Source organism: Nycticebus coucang, chromosome 13, assembly GCF_027406575.1.
Source record: "Nycticebus coucang isolate mNycCou1 chromosome 13, mNycCou1.pri, whole genome shotgun sequence".
Taxonomy (NCBI): Eukaryota; Metazoa; Chordata; class Mammalia; order Primates; family Lorisidae; genus Nycticebus; species Nycticebus coucang.
The window spans coordinates 9,437,919-9,458,567 of NC_069792.1; the positions used below are offsets into that span (position 1 = coordinate 9,437,919).

The window sequence follows — 20,649 nt, forward strand, 5'->3', positions numbered from 1 at the left end:
GGCAGCAAGGGTTCTCTTAGGGAGCCCATCTTCAGAAAAATGTATTTCTAAACACTTTTACCTATCTATTCCAATGGTCTTCATTTGATATTTCTACAAATAAATTTCATCACACTCAAATATATAGAGAGTATGTAGGTGCATTCACAGTCTAAAAAAAATACTTACTACGTACTTCTTACCTGGCTAAAAATGAGTGAAATCTCCCCAGATTTTGCCCTAAAATACAGATAAAAATCATTACACACAGTTGTTTTTTTTTTTTTGATGAAGTAAAATTAAACAGTTCGTGAAGATTACATACTTTGCAAAATGTCTATTGGCTCCATTTTCTCCATGTTTTCCAATTTTTATACAATCTCTCAAAGGAATCTGGATAATATTGAGAGAAAAATATTATAAAAATAAGGAAAAGTAAAATCACACAGAAATAGGAACATCTTTGTTCACATTTAAAATGTGTTTACCTTAATGATGGGCTGGGATATTGCATCTGGTTCAAAAATCACTGATTTTGAACATATTTTTAAGGAGCCGCTGATTTTCCTGGGGATCAAAGTACAAAATATTATTCAATAAACATAACAAAAGTCACAGAAGAATCATAATACAATTTAACTGGGAAGTAGATTACTAAAATATCAACTAATAAAAGATAAACACCACAATTACAGGGAAGAGTATGAAAGGTTGGAAAAAAATAACAAAAATATTTCCCCCTACTGCCGCCTCCACAGAGGTTAGAGAAATCTGCACACGTTGTAATTATAATTTGACTTGCATATACCTCATGCATTTTAATTACCTCATTTGGTCCTCGCTACTGCTCTGAAAAGGGAACTAAGATAAATGCTGAATCTATTCTGTAAATTCTGCTGGCTTTTAATTCCCTATGTAAGAACCATTCAGAAGGTAATATCAAATGTCTAAAACTGATTAGCGAAAGGGAGTTTTTTCTTATGTATATAATCATGGAAAAAATAATAAGAGTTTGATTTAGCACATAAAATGCTTTTAACAGTGATTTTTGGATGTATGTAGAAATTCAGGGAAAAAATTGTTTCATGATCATGAGCAATTTTGAAGACCACCAGGCTACTATGATAATATCAAATAAATATGTTATAAGCTTTACCATTTTATTTTTTCTTAGAACATTTATATAGCTTCACTAGGTCTTGGAAAGAAACCTACCTAAACATTTTAGAGGCAATTGCTACTTTAGACCAACATGCCTCACCTGCCTGAAGCTAATAAAAAATATACATACTTAAAACCCTAGGGCACCAGCCACATACATCGGAGCTGGCGGGTTCAAACCCAGCCCAGGCCTGCGGAGCAACAATGGCAGCTACAACCAAAAAATAGCCAGGCGTTGTGACAGGTGCCTGTAGTCCCAGCTACTTGGGAGGCTGAGGCAAGAGAATCGCTTAAGCCCAAGAGTTGGAGGTTGCTGTGAGCTATGATGCCACAGCGCTCTATCAAAGATGACATAGTGAGACCCTGTCTAAAAAGAAAAACCCTGTTCATTATTTTTTAAAAAATCTATACATTTTCTTTTTTAATTGATTGGAAATTTTTTACCAATGATCAAACAAAGGCGATAGCTTTATTATGTGATCAGAACACGGGTCAAGAGATGCTGAAATATTATCTTACAAAAAAATCACTTAAGACGGCTTTCCAAAAGTATATTTTATTTACAGGTAGAACTTTAAAGATCCTAAGTTCTTTAAAATAGCTTGAATGACTTTGGATTTTTCTCTAGTCATCCCTCGGGGCCCTGATGGATTCTCTTACTCTGCCACCCCAGGGTTCTCTTGACTCCCTGCCTTAAGTAAAGAGGTTATTTCACTCATATTCTTCAACAAGCCTAATTGCTCTCCAGGCTTCTGCCTTCGTACCCCGCCACCCCCAGCCCGCCAATCCTTCTCTACCAAAGAAATCTCTTATCCTTCCCTGTTTACACAGACGCCCACGACATATACTAGAGGTGGTAAGTTCAAACTCAGTCCTGGCCAAAAACTGCAAAAAAAAAAAAAAAAAAGAATGAAATTGTACCTTTATCTCATCCCATATATAATAATAGCGTGAAATGGATTAAACACTTAAATATAAGTCCTAAAACTATAAAACGGCTAAAAGAAAAAAATAGGAGAAAAGCTTCTTGACATTGGGCTGGTAATGATTTTTGGTTATGACCCCAAAAGCACAGGCAATATAGCAAAAGTAGACTTATTGGACTGCATCAAACTAAAAAGCTTCTGCAGAAAAAGAAAAAATCCACAGAGTAAAGACACAACCTACAGAATGGGAGAAAAGATTTGGAAACTATGCATCTGATAAGGGGCCAATATCCAAAATATGTAAGGAACTCTAACAGCTCAACAGTAAGGAAACAAACCGCCTATTATAAAATAGGCAAAGCACCTGAATAACATTTCTCAAAAGGAGACATAAGAATGGCCAACAAGCTGGTGCTAAGATGCCCAGTCCCTCATCATCAAAGAAAAATAAATCGAAATTAAGTTGAGCTATCAGCTCGTACCTGTTATCAAAAGACAAAAAATAACCAATGTTGTGAGGGTGTGGAGAAAAGAAAACCCTTTCATTACTTTTGGTGGGAATGCAAATTAGTCCTTCTATTATGGAAAACAATATGAAGGTTCCTCAAAAATATAAAAATAGCACTACTATATAATCCAGGAATCCCATTTCTGGATACACACTCGAAAGAAACAAAATCAATATGTTGAAGATAAATCCCACGTTCATCACAGGGTTATTCACAGTAGCCAAGATTTTGTATCAGCCAAGTGTCCATCAGCAGGTGAACAGATAAATAAGATATAATATACAAAGAGTGCCAAAAAAATTTATACACATATTATGAAAGGAAAAAACTGTATTAAAATTATAATACTCAATATATATGCCAATAACAAAAGGTGACTACAAATCACATTTGACTTCTGCGATTACAAGAGGTGTTCAAAGTAGCTGCCATCAGCATGCAGACACTTCTGATTACAGCAAACAACTGCCGGGGCAACACTGGGAGGCCTCCTGGGTCTTCCTAGTGCACACCACACACAGCACCACACGTCTCACACCTACACACCTGTGCAGCTGTCAGGCGTGCTGAAAGTGTGACTGCTACTCACACCTGCACTGTCATACTTCCACAATGCTCTCAAATGTCAAATACCCCTTCAAAGTGGTCTTGTGCTCCTCAGACCCCAGCCAAGCTTCTGCTCTTCTCTTTGACTGTCCTGCCTGTTGCAGGGTAATGGGGCATTCATTTAATTAATCTTCTCAGCAAGCATAATACTACATATGACTACCATAGTTCAACTCAACCTCAAAACATACTATGTAATACAGAGATAATATCTCTTAAAAATGTGTTTACCTTTTCTGGCACCCTCTGTATATGGATATACAAATATGTAGAAATACACACATATCCATACACACACAATGGAATATTATTCAGACTTAGAAAAGAAGGAGATCCTATCATTTACGACAATGTGGATGAACTTGGAGGACGTTACACTAAGTGAAATAAACCCAGAACAGAAGAAAAGTACTGAATGATCTCATGTGGAATCTGAGAGACAGAGAGTAGAAGGTGCTTGCCGGGGTTTGCTGGGTACAGGAAATGGGAGATGTTGGACAAAGTGTACACATTTCCCATTATGCAGGATGAATAAATCCTGAAGATTTAACGTACAGCTATTGACGATAGTTAATAATACTGTCCTGTATGCTTGAAATTGGATCGGAAAGCAGATCTTAAATGTTCTCATCCATACTCACAAAAGAGAAGGTAACTATGTGGGTTGATGGTTACGTTAATTACATCGTGCCGATCACTTCACAACATATACAACATTGTACACTTTAAATATATACAGTTTGTATTTGTTAATTATACTTCAATAAAGCTGGGGGGGGAGGAAAAGTACATGAATCTACATAGGCATTTCCAGTTCAAATTACAAGACTTTATTTAACTTCTTTAATATTTATTTATTTATTTTAGAGATAGGGTCTTGCTCTGTTACTCAGACTGGTGTGAATTGATACAGTCATAGCTCACGATAGCCTCAAACTCCTGGCCTCAAGCAAACTTCCTGCCTCAGCCTCTGTAGTAGCTGAGGCCATAGACATATGTCATCATGCTCAGCTAATTTTTCTATTTTTTATAAGACAGAGTCAGGGTCTCACTATATTGCCCAGGCTGGTCTTAAATTCCTGGCCTTAAGTGATCCCTCCACCCCAGCCTCCCAAAGTGCTAGGATTACAGGTGTGAGCCGCCGTGCCTATCCTTAATATTATATTTAGATTTTTTATACTGAAAATCTTGGTGTTGACATTAACATAACTATTCAATTGTTTTATCCAACTATATAAATCCATGTGCATGTGTATATAAATTAATGTCAAAACATTACTATTAACATTATCCTTTTTATTTTTTTGAGACAGCGTTTAACTCTGTGCCTTAGGTAGATTGCCATGGCATCACAGCTCACAGCAACCTCAAACTTTTGGGCTCAAGAGATCCTCCTGCCTCAGCTCCCTAAGTAGCTAGGACTACAGGTGCCCACCATAACACCGGATAGTTTTTTATTTTTAGTAGAGACAGGGTCGTACTCTTGGCTCAGGCTCGCCTTGAACTCTTTTCTATTTTTCTTTTTTAGAGACAGAGTCCCACTATATCGCCCTTGGTAGAGTGCTGTGGCATCACAGCTCACAAAAACCTCCACCTCCTTGGCTTAGGTGATTCTCTTGCCTCAGTCTCCTGAGTAGCTGGGACTATAGGCACCCACCACAATGCCCAGCTATTTGGGGGGGCCAGATTCGAACCTGCCAGCCTTGGTTTATGGGGCCGGCGTCCTACTCACTGAGCCACATGCACCGCCCTGGTCTTGAACTCTTAAGCTTAGGTGACGCACCCACTTTGGCCTCCCAGAGGGCTAGGAATACAGGGGTGAGCTTCCCTGCTTGGCAATATTATACTACTAACAACAATATCAGTACTGACAAGTTCACAACTTCTTTGCAATTCTTTTTTATCAAATCACTGGGCTGTGAAGTTGATTAAAATGAATAAAATTGGAGACAACTTTATAGGTAAATTTACATACTTCATTTTCTCTTTGACTTTTAGGATTTACTGTTTCTTTTTAAAATTAAGTCTACATTAAAAATCTATAAAATATGGGGCGGCGCTTGTGGCTCAAAGGGGTAGGGTGCTGGCCCCATATACCGGAGGTGGTGGGTTCAAACCTAGCCCCAGCCAAAAACTACCAAAAAAAAAAAAAAAGAAATCTATAAAATATTTATATGGTTCCAAAATCAAAGTTATAAAATAAGATAGCATTTGGAGAAGACTGGTTTCTGTTTCTACAGTACATCTTCCTGATCCCTCTTCTCACTGGATAACCATTTTCCTTAGCTTTTAGATGGTGCTTCCAATTTAAAAAAATATAATCAAATAATAATTCTTCCCTCCTTCTGATAAAAGAAGCATGTGATACACAGGGTTCTGCCCCTTGCTTTTTGCACTTAATATACAAGCTAGAGACCACTCCACAGCAGAACAGACAACTTCATTCCTTGACACAGCTCACGTGCCCCATGGTGGGGACACCCCGGTGTCTGTTTCCTGGGCATTCTTTCTAGTGTTTTTCGACTACAAGTAGAACTGTAATAAATAACCTGGACAGATGTATGTCCACTATCTATTTGCCATTGCATCTGGGAAATAGTATCCTAAGTAGCACAGCTATATCAGTAGTTTAGTACATATGCAATCTTGCTACATATTACCAAATTCCATAGTATTCTACCCTTCTGCCCTATTATGACATTAAAATGATAAAATCCGATTTCAGCTTTCCATCCTATACTTACTAATATTGTAATAATAAAGACATTTAATTTTAAACAAGGCATTATTATTATATAGGGTAAAGGAATGTTACGAAAAAGTAACCATGAAATTATGAAAAAGAATATGAGCAAAATTTCAGAGGTAAGAAAGTAAGATACTGTGTTCAGAGAATAGTAATTATCTAATTTGATTAAATGGTAAGGAAATGGTAGATATGTCATAAGCTACCAAACAAAAAGCCGAGTAACTTTGACTTGTATTTAAAAAACGACTGCATGTTTTTAATCCTTTAAAGATACAATCTGAAGAACAATAAAAGTAAAAGTATTTTTCTAATGCCAAAACATTTTCTAAGTTGTGGCCTATAGTTATTAAGTAACCTCCCCAAAGGAAATCATTAGCAGATACATTTTTGTTACAACAACTTTCATCTTAGTTAATTCCAACCTGCCATTTTCAACAAGAAAAAAAAAAAAAACCTCATTACACACTTTAGTATAGTAGCTTTCAAAAGATAAGCTCAAAGAAACAATCTGTTCTTATGGTAGTAGTTATTAACATACCAAGAAAGCAGATTTTGTTCTAGTTCAAATCACACTATTGATTTTGAAAGTGCCGATTTTATACCACTGTTGTGGTTTACAATAACTCCTGTATAACACTATAACCCGAATAACTGAGAGCAGAGGACACTGAATAACTATAAGAGAAATGCAAGGGAAAAATGATGCGCTGGACCAGAGCCCTATAAGCTGCCTGAAGATGTCCATAAGCTGGAAGAACTGGAATAAATGCTTTTTAGCTTCAAAAAATATTTCAATTTATAACAGCAACTTGTAAATCTGCTCTTCTCATTACTTTTCTAATAAGAAAAAGATGAAAAAACCTTGCATGATCATACATTTAATTTTTAAAATGTCAGAAATCAGAAAAGTCTGTTAGTCCACAGAGATCCCAGCCCTCCTTACCTTTCATTATGCTGGCCCCTGTGCAGAATATGATTAGCTGTGTGCTGTTCAAAGTAGTACTCTTCCAAGTTAAGTAGCAGCAAGGAAAATCTAAATGTGGGGGTAAAAACAAACAATTTGCTTTCATGTTTATTTTTTAGAAAACCTAAGAAAGCTGGCATTTCCTCCTGGCCCAGCAGGTGGCTCATACCTATAATCCTAGCACTCTGGGAGGCCCAGACAGGAGGATCCCTTGTACTCAGGAGTTCCGGACCAGCCTGAGCAAGATCAAGTCCCTGTGTCTACTACAAATGAAAAACTAGATGGGCATTGCAGTGGGCACCTGTAGTCCCCCCTACTCGGGAGGCTGAGGCAGGAGGATCATTTGAGCCCAAGAGTCTAAGGTTATGAGCTATGATGACATGGTACTCAACCCAGGGCAACAGTGGCTCAGTGAGTGGGGCGCCGGCCCCATATACCAGAGTTGCCAGGTTCAAACCTGGCCTTGGCCAAAAACTGCAAAAATAAAAATAAAAATAAACAAGAAAAAAAAAATAACATGCTTGTTCCCAAAATACTTTCCCGATTCATGATTGAGACAAACACTTGGGGAGCATGTATAAGTGGCCAGGCACTCCTCTCCACCAGGCCAAGGAGGAGGAGGACGCATCCAGACTGGCCTGCCTTGGAGTCAAATAACTGCTGCACCCAGAATGTCATCAAGTTAAACTGAACAAAACTTGGAGCTTTCCCACTTTCTGAATTCTCATCATTTGCGCTGTGCCCACAATGAAACATTCAGCAGGTGGAAGCACTATACTTTACAGAAACCCTGCATATCATCAAATTAAAATGAATAAAACTCGGAGCTTTCCCTCTTACTGAGTTCTCATCATTTGTTTCCCCTGACTGAACAAGCCTGGCTTCTCTGCTGCTCCCCTAACACACACACCCCCTCCAGGGTCCTCGCTTGTGGTTGTCTGAGCTTACCTTGTTCCTCTCAGAATACCATCCGCCTCTAGGAAGACAGACCTTTAGAGAGTCGCCTGTAATAATCAACCTAAGGCTTTAAATAAAATAAGAAAACTAAACTGAACAGGATTGAAATACAGTTCTTTTTAAAGTTTTGGATGGGACTGTCAAGTAGTTCTTTTTTAACTGATCTGAACTTTTAAAAACAAGATAAGGTAATAAAAAAAAATATGAGTTTAGTTGTATGGGTACAGAAACAAAGATATGGCAAGGAAGTGAAAGCAGGCATTTTGTTCGTTTCCTGATATAGACAGGTGACATCAACAGCCTCGAGAGGCAGACAGGAAAACTTTCACCAGAAGGGAGGCCCGGGGATAATTCTTGACACTCTGAGGTATAGGGTCAAGCTATTTAGATTAAGCACATCAGATTACACATTATATGTTTATTTCATTCCTTTTGAAACACTACTAAAATGTGAATAAAAATATTGTAAACAGTAAAACCCATAGCCTAAAGCAAAATGAAGAAACATAAAAGCAGAGGAGAGATATGAACAAATCTGTAAGAAATGGCAAGTGAATGGGAAGAATTAGCAGGATTCGCACAGCAGAGTATCAGATGCCTCCAGAGAAGGTACCGCTCAGGAGAAAACCGATCTAAGTCACAGGACTTATAAAAAGTTCAAAAATTAGGGTGGTGCCTGTGGCTCAAAGGAGTAGGGTGCCGCCCCATATGCCAGAGGTGGCGGGTTCAAACCCAGCCCTGGCCAAAAACTGCAAAAAAAAAGGGGTCAAAAATTGCAGATATCGGGTATCAAGAGGGCAGGGGTGAAGCTTGGGAGGATGGTTAAAAGTGTGAGTGAGAAGCTCGGCATCTGTAGCTCAGCAGCTAGGGCACCAGTCACATATACCAAAGCTGGCAGGGTCAAATCCAACCTGGACCAGCCAAACAACAAAGACAACTACAACCAAAAAGTAGCCGCGTGTTGTGGTGGGCGCCTGTAGTCCCAGCTACTTGGGAGGCTGAGGCAAGAGAATCACTTAAGCCCAAGAGTTTGAGGTTGCTGTGAGCTATCATGCCATGCACTCTACCTGGGGTGACATAATGAGACTATGTCTCAAAAAAAAAAGTGTGAGTGAGGACACTGACGGACTCCAACTGGTTCCCTGATGGGTTATCCCCACCCCACTCTAGCACATGGCTTTTCTATGTAAAACTGTAACAGGAAGCTCCAAATTAGATACAGGAGAGCAGGCCTGCAGCGTGAAAAGAGCAATTAAACAAAAAGCAGAATACTGAACCAGCAGGAAGACAAACGCCACTCCAGGCAGGAGCCCAGTAGGTGAGAAAAACCAAAATCACCCTAGAAAACAGAGTGGTAACTGACAGAGCCGGTCTGTCCAACTCATCCCTCCGGGAAGCCCAGCAGAAACTGCCTTCTCCCGGGACACAGAATTGCCAATTCACACTCAGATATGAACGGCAGGCCGAAGGTCGGCAGGCCCAAGGTCAAAAGCCCCAGCATGAAAGAACAAAACCAAAGGCCCAAGGTCAACAGCCCCAACATGAAAGAACAAGACCAAAGGCCCAAGGTCAACAGCCCAACGTGAAAGGACAAGACCAAAGGCCCAAGGTCAACAGCCCCAACATGAAAGGACAAGACCAAAGGCCCAAGGTCAACAGCCCCAATGTGAAAGAACAAGACCAAACTAGGCAGGAAGAGTGCAACTGAAGGATCAGAGACAACCAGAGGACAGAAGAAAAGGTCAAGGGATGTTAACATCCTGACAAAGATGAAATTATATTCATGACACAAGAACACATTGCTCATTAAAAAAATAAGAATCTGGCTCCGCGCCTGTGGCTCAAGCGGCTAAGGCACCAGCCACATACACCTGAGCTGGCGGGTTCGAATCCAGCCCAGGCCCGCTAAACAACAAAGACAGCTGCAACCAAAAAATAGCCGGGCGTTGTGGTGGGCGCCCATAGTCCCAGCTACTTGGGAGGCTGAGGCAAGAGAATCACTTAAGCCCAGGAGTTGGAGGTTGCTGTGAGCTATGATGCCATAGCACTCTACCCAGGGCGACAGCTTGAGGCTCTGTCTCAAACAAAAAAAAATAAATAAATAAGAATCTGAATCAAAAGAGAAGCAGCTCACAAAATTAAAAATAATGATAGTAAGAACCAGTTTTTTTTTTTTTATTTTTTTTTTTTTTTGTAGAGACAGAGTCTCACTGTACCGCCCTCGGGTAGAGTGCCGTGGCGTCACACGGCTCACAGCAACCTCTAACTCTTGGGCTTACGCGATTCTCTTGCCTCAGCCTCCCAAGCAGCTGGGACTACAGGCGCCCGCCACAACGCCCAGCTATTTTTTTGTTGCAGTTTGGCTGGGGCTGGGTTTGAACCCGCCACCCTCAGCATATGGGGCCAGCGCCCTACTCACTGAGCCACAGGCGCCGCCCGTAAGAACCAGTTTTACCATCGTAATAGGTAACTCTGACTGACCTGTCCTCCACGTTTAAGTTCAAGAACAAGAATTAATGACAGACTTCATTGCCAGAGTGTGATATAAAATGGTCACTATCAACACACATTCTAAACTTCAATACAATCACAAGATTAGAATTGCTAGGAACAGTCCTTTGAGGCACCAGATATTTTCCAGAAAGTTATACCTCATAGAGATACTCACTAATTACCTTACCCCTTATTTTCAGCTTACATCTTTTTTTTTTTTTTTAAGACAGAGTCTCACTCTGTCACCCTGGGTGAGGTCATTCTCAAACTCTTGGGCTCCAGAGATCCTCTTGCCTCAGCCTCTCAAGTAGCTGGAACTACAGGCATGTGCCACCAGGCCCAGATAATTTTTCTATTTTTAGTAGAGATGGGGGTCTCGCTTTTACTCAGGCTGGTCTCAAACTCCAAACTCAGACACTCTACCTGACTCAGCCTCCCAGAGTGCTAGGATCACAGGCGTGAGCCTTGACATCTGGCCTCAGCTTGTATCTTAATAACTGATTACCCTAAACTTCAGTTGGAGCTATGCAACCCTTCCTTCTCTCTCCTGATCCCCCCACTTCTCCTCTAGAAGGAAAAAATAGGATAAATATTCAATAGACAATGGCATAATTTTATTGCTATGAAGCATGAGCAGCCTTCACAGACAACCAGCTCTTGCATATATATTTATTAAAATATAATCAATTATTTTAAAACTAAAGTCATCATTGTGCTTCTAGACTCTTAACTTTCAGAGGATTTTATACCAGGAAACATACACACATGGGTGGCCTTTGCATTTTCAGGTGTCTTATGAAAGTTCACCCTGTCTCTTTCAGTTTGATGGCCAATATTATCAACAGAGAACAAGATAAGAGCTACTTTCTCTGTCATAAACTAGTTAAAACTACTGGGCTGGGCCTTAGGCAGCAGCCTAGTATTTCCTTGTTGGAAACAAAACTTTAGAAGATTGTATTTTTTTTGTTTGTTTGTTTTTGCAGTTTTTGGCCAGGACTGGGTTTGAACCCTCCACCTCTGGCATATGGGGCTGGCATCCTACTCCTTTGAGCCACAGGCACCACCCTGTTTTTGTTTTTGTTTTTAATCTGTAGCATTTTCTATAGCCTCCAGTCATTTGGGACGTTAACCTTCTTGAAGCCAATCGTGTAAAACCTTCTTGCTTTATATAAAAAAAAATTATAAGCTCAGAGGAACCCTACCTGTTGGACCGTTCTGATTATCTGTTTGCCTGACTTCCTGTGACTCTTCACCAAAGGCCATTCGGATCGGATGTCCCGTATTATTTAATGTATTTCTGAAAGTACCACAAACTTCCTCAGTCAATATGGCTTTCCAGACTGTTCAATAATAATACCTATCTTTTTCCTTGAAAGTTTTGATATCTGCTTTCTTAAAAATACAGGTTCTATGTACAACAGTATTCTTAATCCCCTAGGCTTTCATAATAAATAACTTGACATCACTTGCTTTTTCTGAAGGCTCCATACACTTCTAATTATTTAATTAATTTCTCTGTAATGTTCAGAATTAAGTATTCTCAAGTTGTCTGTCCTGGGATAATTTAAAACACCAACGAAGGAAGTCACGAAACTGTAATTAGGTGGAACTAAGCAGCATTTCAGCAGGTACCTATTTGCCACTTCCTGTTTTCTCCTCTATACCAGGTTCGCAGCCGCCATGTTTTCTACCCACTCCCATGGCCTATAGCAAATGAACACAATTATGTTATCTCTGTTCCTCTCCCCCGCATATTCTCTGGTTTTTTTCCCCAGGGTTCATGGAGTCCCCTGCACCTACAACACACACTAATTCTCTTTTGCATAAGAAAACCCAGCTCATTTTATTATCCATGTCCTACACATTTGCCTAGAGGTGTCCAAGTGACTAAATATTTAATATTATTTCTAGTTCATGTACCAATTGGTTTTCTCAAGTAACTTAATGACCTTAGTCACCTGCAGAAGCAGTTCACCTGATACCTGCTGTCCTCCCATGTAACCAATTTCACTATTTCATCTGTTTTTTTTTAACCCTCTTCCTCAGTATAAGGTTAGAACTCTTGCTATCACTTAGCCAAACTCCAGGAAATTACATTCTGCCCTGACCATGTGAGTTGCAGTCACTTCCTGCCCAAGATGGTTCAGATATCAAAATCCCTTTCAAGGTGGCCACCGTAGGCCCAGAGGTGAGTGTGCCAGCCCTGCACACCAGGGACGGTGGTTTGGAGCCCCTCCTGGGCCTGATAAACAAAATCTCTTTCCCTGACACCATCCATAAAGCCAGTTGATTCTATTTTCAAGTCTTAACAATCTATGAGAAGACACGGTAAAAATACCATCTAGGCTCGCAAAGTCCTTCAACTTCCTCATCAAGGGTCATAGCCCACAGCAGAGAGCTTCCATGAGGCTTTCCATCTGTACTGTAACAAAGGAACAAAAAACAACAGCAACAAAAATTCAACCTGAATGCTTTTTTGTTGTTATCTAGAACAGCATGTCTCCAATTTCAATTAATCTTTTGCGGGTCTTGCTAAAAGGCAGATTCTGAGGTGGCAGCTCTGGGACAGGGCCTGTGACTGCATTTCACAAGCACCAGGCTCCTGGACCACACTTCGAGTGACAAAGTTCTTGTATCTACATAAACCAGGCTTCATTCATTCCTGAATCGTTCTAAACTTCAAAGTACATAAGAATAAGCCCTGGCTAGTAGCCCGCATGCCTAGTACTTAAAAAAGAAGCACGATACAGTGAAGAAGAGGCTGGCCTTGGATCAAGGAACTTTTGTTCTGTCCCTCCATTCCTGTGAAGTTTCACTTAGAACAGGCTCCAGTTCCATTCTGGCCTCGGCTCAGCGGGGACTTAGCTGTCTAACCTTCATCCACTCACTTTACTTATTTAGGCCTCATGTTGTTCAACTAGAAAACTGAGGGGAGCTATAGATTAGATTACATCCAAGGTCCTATCTTAACCAGGTAGTCTATAGATTTATTGAACAAACCTGAACTTAAATCAGCGAGAATTCCATTTCAGGCATTATGGAAGTTCAAATATACAGAGAAACAATCTCACCACAAAGCCTCTAAAATTGCTGATAAACAACAAAAAAAATCTTTTCAAATGCTTGGCTGCGCTAATGAAAAAGTAAGGGAAAGTCTTGAAAGTGTGAAACAAACCTAAAGCATCAATCCAGAGAAGTGGCTGGCACTGAAGCCTTTTTCCTAGGGGCTCTGCCCAGGCGTTTGGGTAACAAAGAACCTGAATTCCTTATGGGCCCTTCTGAATCAGGAGACAAATGTGGTCCCTCCTCCCACTCCATGCTAAGGCGAAGCAAACTTTCTGGAAAAACATACTTCAAACCTAGGCCTCAAAAAAGGATAAACTTCCCAGGAACAAGAGGACACAATTAAAAATCATAAAACACACGAGAAAGTATAATTACTAATTAAAAGTCAGAGGCTACAAATGATCACATCTGTAAAGGCTACTGATACTTTATATTTTGCATCAGATTATTGAATAGGTATGCTTAAAGAACTAAAATGACCAGGTAGTTACAAAAATGAGCTAAATAGAAGTTTTAAAATAATGAAAATTAAAATGTAAATAATAGGTTAAACAGCAAATTAGACAACTGGAAAGAAAATTAGTAAATTATAAGATGGATGTAAATAACCCACAATGCACCACAGAAAAATAAAGAGGGTAAATATTAAAGAGTCATTATGAGATATAAAAGAATGAGGGGAGGGAGAAGCCATGTTCCAAGAGCTAAAAGCTTGGCTCCCAATTTTCCAAAACTATTTCAGCTTTAGAAAGAATAGATACATAGAGAGAAAGAATTTTGTATCTAAAGAAACAGTAGAACACTACAAAGATGAGATCTTAAAAGCAGACAGAGAAAAGACAAATTACTGACAAAAACAGACTTGAACAATACCGGCTTGTTGCAAGCTGCTCTCCAAAAACAAAAAGAAGGTGACCTCCTGCAAAGCTCCAGGGAAACCCGCTATGACGGTGTATTTGAGGTAATCAATCTCGGTCCGCTGAACACAGTATTAGAGCCCAAATCATGCCAGGAGGGCTGGTGCTGCCCTAACCACGGACACTGGCACAGGAACTTGCCCCCACCCTGCCACATCACACAGACTTAGCCCCCAAGCAAGCCAGCAAGGGGGTGAGGTCCATTCACAGCCATAGCTGCTGGGCTGGACAGGCAAGCCCAGTTCCACTGCAGCAGAGGCTGCTGTCTACTGACCCCAGGTCAGGTGTGGGTTTCTTCCCAAATTCCAAATTGGCTCGGTCAGGTAGCTCAGTGCTGCCCTGGACAGCAGGGCTCACCTATCTCTGACCTTTTTTTATCTATGAGTCCACCCCTTGACCATTTGCCTTTGTTTGAGCAAACTTCAAAACGCTGAGAGAGGCTCAGCACCCATAGCTAAGTAGTTAGGGCACCGGCCACATACACCGGGGCTGGCGGGTTCAAATTCAGCCTGGGCCTGCTAAACAACATGGACAACTCCAACAACAACAAAAAAATAGTTGGGTATTGTGGCAGGTACCTGTAGTCCCAGCTACTCGGGAGGCTGAGGCAAAAGAATAGCTTAAGCCCAAGAGTATGAGGTTGCTGTGAGCTGTGACACCATAGCACTCTACCAAGGGTAACATAGTGAGACTCTGTCTCAAAAAAAAAAAAAGTTCAAATAATTTGTATTAATAATAAATATGAACAGACTAATTTACTAAGATAAGAATTATAAAAATGAATTATAAAAAGTCCAACTGTAAGCTACCTATAAAAAACATGCCTAAAACCTAAGGAAGCAGAAAAGTTAAAACAATGGAAAATTCGATATAATGCAAATAACCAAAAGAGAACTAATATATCTATACAGGGTGGCCATAAAGTTCATGTGCAGTTTAGTTACATATAAATACACATATCAGTCAAAATTTTAAAAATCACTATCAGAAGTAAAGAGGGCATTATTGATAAAAATTCCATTTTCAGAGAAGAATTCTAAACAATTTACTAAACATAGTTAAAAATAAATAACAAAAAGGTAATTCAAAATCTATGAATTGGATACTTTGAGACACAATTCTAAATAACTGATAGGTAAAAGATGAAATCACAATGGCATTTAGAAGAAACCAAACACTGAGCCTCTTAAGTGGCCATTCCTACATATGTGACACTAAAAATAAATCCACTTTTGGGGGCAGTGCCTGTGGCCCAAAGGGGTGGGGCACTGGCCCCATATGCCGGAGGTGGCTCAAAGGAGTAGGGCGCCAGCCCTATATACCGGAGGTGGTGGGTTCAAACCCACCCCCGGCCAAAAACTACAAAAAAAATCCATGTTTTAATGAAAATCATATAGCAAACAAACACAAAATGCATTCATAGGTGAATTCTTGTGCCTTCTCAATGGCAGCCATTTTCAAAAAGCAAATTTGAGATATTAAGAAAATATGAGGCAAGGCTAATAACGTATTTCTGGTAAAGCCAATATAACTTCTCAGTCAAACCCTATTTCTTTAAGTCAAAGTTAAGTCAATTTCTTGGGCCCTCTCAGCACTCCTTACTAATGGGGTGCTGACTCTGCAGTATGTCTCCGTTTTCAACAACCATCATATTCCACAAGAGATATTAAAAGACTGGGATGATCAGTCTCACAAATGACAGGTCAAACAGGAGTACGAATGTCTTTAATATAATAAATATTGACTCAGGCTCGGCGCCTGTAGCACAGTGGTTATGGTGCCAGCCACATACACCGAACATGCGGATTCGAGCCTGGCTTGGGCCAGCTGAACAACAATGACAACTGCAACAAGAAAATAGCCCAGCATTGTGGGGGGCGCCTGTAGTCTCAGCTACTTGGGAGGCTGAGGCAAGAGAATCGCTTAAGCCCAAAAAAGTTTGAGGATGCTGTGTGAGCTGTGATGTCACAGCACTTTACCAAAGGTGACATAGTGAGACTCTGTCTCAAAAAATAAAATAAAATAAAAACTGACTCAATCAATTGACCAAACACAGTGAATAAAATAAATGTAGTATCAGCATAAACAAGAAAATTATATATTCATGGAATGCAGCCTACTTACCATTCTTTCCCCTCCCCACTCATTTGTCAATAATAAATACTTTCCTATAATATATAGATAGATATAGATTTTTTTTTTTGAGACAGAGTCTCACTTTGTTGTTCTCAGTAGAGTGCCATGGCATCACAGCTCACAACCACCTCAAATTCTTGGCTTAAGCAATTCTCTTGCCTCAGCTTCCCGAGTAGCTGGGACTACGCCCGCCATAACACCCACGTATTTTTTAGTGACAGGGTCTTGGTTTTGGCACAGGCTGGTCTTGAACAAGTCAGCTCAGGCAATCCACCCGCCTCTCAGAGTGCTAGGATTATAGGCGTGAGCCATCACGCCCAGCAACTTTCCCATATTTTTATTATACTTAGTTTCCAATTCCTTCAATGTTTGTCAAAGGAGCAGAAACATTATATTTTCTTTTCTTTCTTTCTCCTTTTTTTTCTTTTTTTTGAGATATAGTCTCACTCGGTCACCCTGGGTAGACTACCATGGCATCATAGTTCACAGCAACCTCAAATTCTTGGGCTCAAATGATTCTCTTGCCTCAGTCTTCAGAGTAGCTAGGACTATAGGTGGCCCCCCCAAGGCCTGGCTATTTTTAGAGATGAGGTCTTGCTCTGGCTCAGGCTAGTCTCCAATTCAGGAGCTCAGGCAATCCACCCATCTCAGCCTCGCAGAGTGCTAAGAAGCCTGAGGGTAGGTCTACCAGGTTTAGCACAGGAAAGTACAAGTTGTCCAGTTATATTTGAACTTCAGGTAAACAACATATGTATACTAATTTTTTTTTCATGTAAGTATGTCCCAAATATTGCACGGATATACTTATAGTACTAAAAACTTAATCGTTGTTTATCTGAAATTCAGATGTAACTGGACATCCTGTATTTTATCCGTAATTCTACCTGGGATTCTTCCTGAATCACCTCTCATATGCACCCATGAAACCAAGACCTATCCATCCAACCTCCTAAAAACATTTAGATTCCATCCACCTTTCTCCATTTCTTCTGCCACCACCTCAGTCTAAACTACTTATACAGGAATCTCCCAATCATTCTCTCTGCTTCTACTTTTGTAGAAATATCACTTAACTCTAAGTGCAGCAGCAGCAACTTAACAATAAGAGAAATCAATGTTGACTTCAAGTTTCTCTTCTTCCAGGGTCATTATTTGGTAGCTATAGAAATCTAAAATCCCTAAATCAGCATGAGAGAAGGGCTGAGGAACTCAAGGGAAGATTTCTCACTGCTATCTCTGAAACACTCCCTCTTCACAGGAAAGTAACACTTCTCCTGGGTATGCAAGGAGGCATACCCTCTAACAATCCTCTTGCTAATTTGTGTTTATTGTTGCAAGGGGATAAGCCAGGAAAATTCTGGGCAGAAATGGTAAATTAGAGGCTCAATATATTGGTTTAAATTGTCGACTCCCGTAGCACAGTGGTTAGTTACAGCGCCAGCCAAATACACCAAACATGGCGGGTTCGAGCCCAACCCGGGCCAGCTAAACAACAATGACAACTGCAACAAAAAATAGCCAGGCGTTGTGGCAGGTGCCTGTCGTCCCAGCCTTGGGAAGGTGAGGCAATAGAATCACGTAAGCCCAAGTATTTGAGGTTGCTGTGAGCTGTGATGCCACAGTACTCTACTGAGGGTGACACAATGAGACTGTCTCAAAAAAATAAATAAAATAAAATATTCTTGTCTTTCAAAATAAATTCTTTGATTTATAAAGATGCTGCTTGATTCTAGTCCACACCTGATTGTAAGACAGATTCCGGTCAATCAAACTGATATTCCTTGTACAACATCCCAGTCCTAGTATGCCCATCGGCCCAAGATTGCAAAGCCATGTATGGGGCAGAGCATTAATGAATATGGGCAGTCAGCAAGAAGAATTCAACTAAAGGGAATCAACTTTTTCTTATGACTGATGCTCAGGAATAGTTGATGAATCTTGACAGATAAATTAGTGCTTTGGTTGTGAGAACTGCAGTTTTATTTATCTAGCACTGCTAGCTTGTCATGCTGTTGGCTGGTCAATGGATTGCAACAAAGCAGTTTATCCATGAGAATCTAAATGCAGATTTCAAGGTTTGTGTGACTCTGCAGAACTATACAAGCTAACCAAATTAAACATAAAAAAGTTCCCATTGAAATAACAGGCACAACCAAAGAAAACAGGCTGTCCTCTTTATCAGAGGCCCTAGAATTGTTGCAAATTACTCTCTGATTATAAAACATACTGACAAGCCAAATGTCTCCAAGTTCTCACAATGTAAATCTGAACATTCACCTATTTAATAAAAAAGGATTCTGACAAGTCTTAACCTTGTTAGTACTAAACAAAGAAATTCCACTCAAGTTCTTTCCCCCATGAAACTGCCATTATAAACACTTATCAGAAGAGCATCCACAACAGTGAGTTATTTTAGTTATGGTTCAGTTATTAATTAATAAACAAGATTTTCTGCGACTAAAAACCTAATCACTTAAAAAAAAAGTTTTTGGAAGCCATATGTTGTATATCTTATCTTTTTCTTTACAGCAAGGAAGTGAAATTTCAGACTGTAGATATCCTGGCCAGACCAATATTACAGATTCTAAAGGGATATGAATGTTTGGATGAATGAGGTCGAATCAACATCTGTAAAACAAATGTAGAAAGCCTGAAGGTCTACACTTGTATTTCCGTGTTTATCATCTGCTTTGTTGGTGTCTACTGCTGAGACAACGCAGCAGCTCCCGGAGATAACTGCAGCTCCCACAATCAGAATAGCGTGTGTGTCTAACGATTTAGCCCCCTTTCCTTTTGGCACGGGGGCTGCAGGACCAAGGGTCACGGGTTTTTTGGTCATCAAAAATGCACCGGAAAGTATACCTAGAATCATTAAGCTGAAACGAGCTTTCTCATGAGACTTCCCTGGGGGACAGGTTCGGGAACTCTGAAAGCGCAGGGCTGTGAGACCGCTTCAAACTTGCGCTTGTGGGACCCCAAACTCTTTCCTGTAGACGTTGCTGCTAATGACCGTTCCGCGCACGGCGCGTTCCCATTTAAAGACGCCAATACACACACATGGTCCGGCGCTCAGCGGGAGGACCCTGGGTTTTCTCAGAAGAAGGCCTTTCTGGCGGTCTTCCTCCCAGCCCACTAGGGCGGGAGCGGTCCCGCGTTTGCTGCAGTCTGAAAGAGTCGGCCGGAAAAACGCGCGGCGACGGGAGGCACCTGCGTCCATCCCAGAGCAGGAGGGGGTGGTCGCCGGCCCGCTGGTCCCGCTGGGTCCCGCTCGGGCGGAGCAGCCGTGCGGCGCCTGCCCGGAGTGCGCGCCCCGAGGCCAGTTCAGGGGGAAGGGCTGGGGCGAGAGGGGAGGAAGGCGGGTGCCCGCGGGCGGCTAACTCGCCCTCCCCGGCGCCGTCGGGGCCCGAGCGCCCCAGGGAGGGATCCGCGCCCGGACCCCGCGGGGCCTTCCGGGTGAGCCGACCGCCGCGGCCGGGACCTGCGCCGCTGCCGGGCTCCGCGTGGCCGGGCTCCGCGGTGGGATCGGGCCCGACCCGGGCTCCAGCTCCTGCCCCCGGCGGGCTCCGGCCCGACCAGGCCCCTGGCCTATGACCCGAATCCCCGGCTCCCGGCCGGGACCCCCGCGGCCGGGCACGCACCTCTCCTTGGAGTAGAGCTGCAGCTGCTGCTCCCGCTGCTTCTTCCGGATAAACGCCATGGAGGGCAGGCCCGCCGCCGCCGCCGCCGCCCGGGGGGTCCGGAGAGGCCGCGGGGAGGCCGCGCGCGTGCCGGGGGGACGGCTGCGGGCCGGGCCTGGCTTCCCGTGGGCGCCGCTGGGCGGCCGAGAGCCCGACGCTGCGCCCCAGGCCCCCGCGGCGTCCGGCCGCGCTCAGCGCTGCATCCCCGCGTGGGGACTCGGCGGCGCGGTGACTCAGGCCCGGAGGAGGGGCGCGCGGCGACACGAGGCGCCCCACACTCGGGCACTGGAGGCCGGACAAGGATGGGTTTGTTCTTACTCACTAAACGTTTCAGCACGTTACCAGCCATTGCAGGGCTGCATTTTAAATATTTTATGCTTAAATACGCCTAAAGCCGGATGCCTCCTTAAAAACCACCAATCTGTTGGCCACAAGGACTTGAAATAACGTATTGAGGCCTCAGTTGTTTAAAAAAAAAAATGCAGAGCAGGGCAAAAGTTAAAGAAGTG

The 20,649-nt window shown here is 41.9% G+C and overlaps 1 protein-coding gene across 4 annotated transcripts in view; it reads right to left on the reverse strand.

Moving 5' to 3' along the window:
• Positions 1-20,349, reverse strand: part of NSMAF (neutral sphingomyelinase activation associated factor) — a 67,266-nt gene extending 46,917 nt beyond the window's left edge. The window contains exons 1-5 of one of the 4 annotated variants that reach the window (XM_053559488.1): positions 20,102-20,349; positions 6,874-6,963; positions 468-546; positions 305-372; positions 183-219 (exon numbers count right to left, since the gene is read on the reverse strand). In XM_053559488.1, the coding sequence (XP_053415463.1) occupies positions 183-219; positions 305-372; positions 468-546; positions 6,874-6,963; positions 20,102-20,160 (333 nt within the window). In that variant the 5' untranslated portion in view covers positions 20,161-20,349. Of the gene's footprint in view, positions 1-182; positions 220-304; positions 373-467; positions 547-6,873; positions 6,964-11,546; positions 11,711-19,845; positions 19,865-20,101 lie in introns of those variants that run through there. The other 3 variants (XM_053559487.1, XM_053559492.1, XM_053559491.1) reach the window with 3 other exon arrangements.
• Positions 20,350-20,649: the final 300 nt, after the last annotated feature.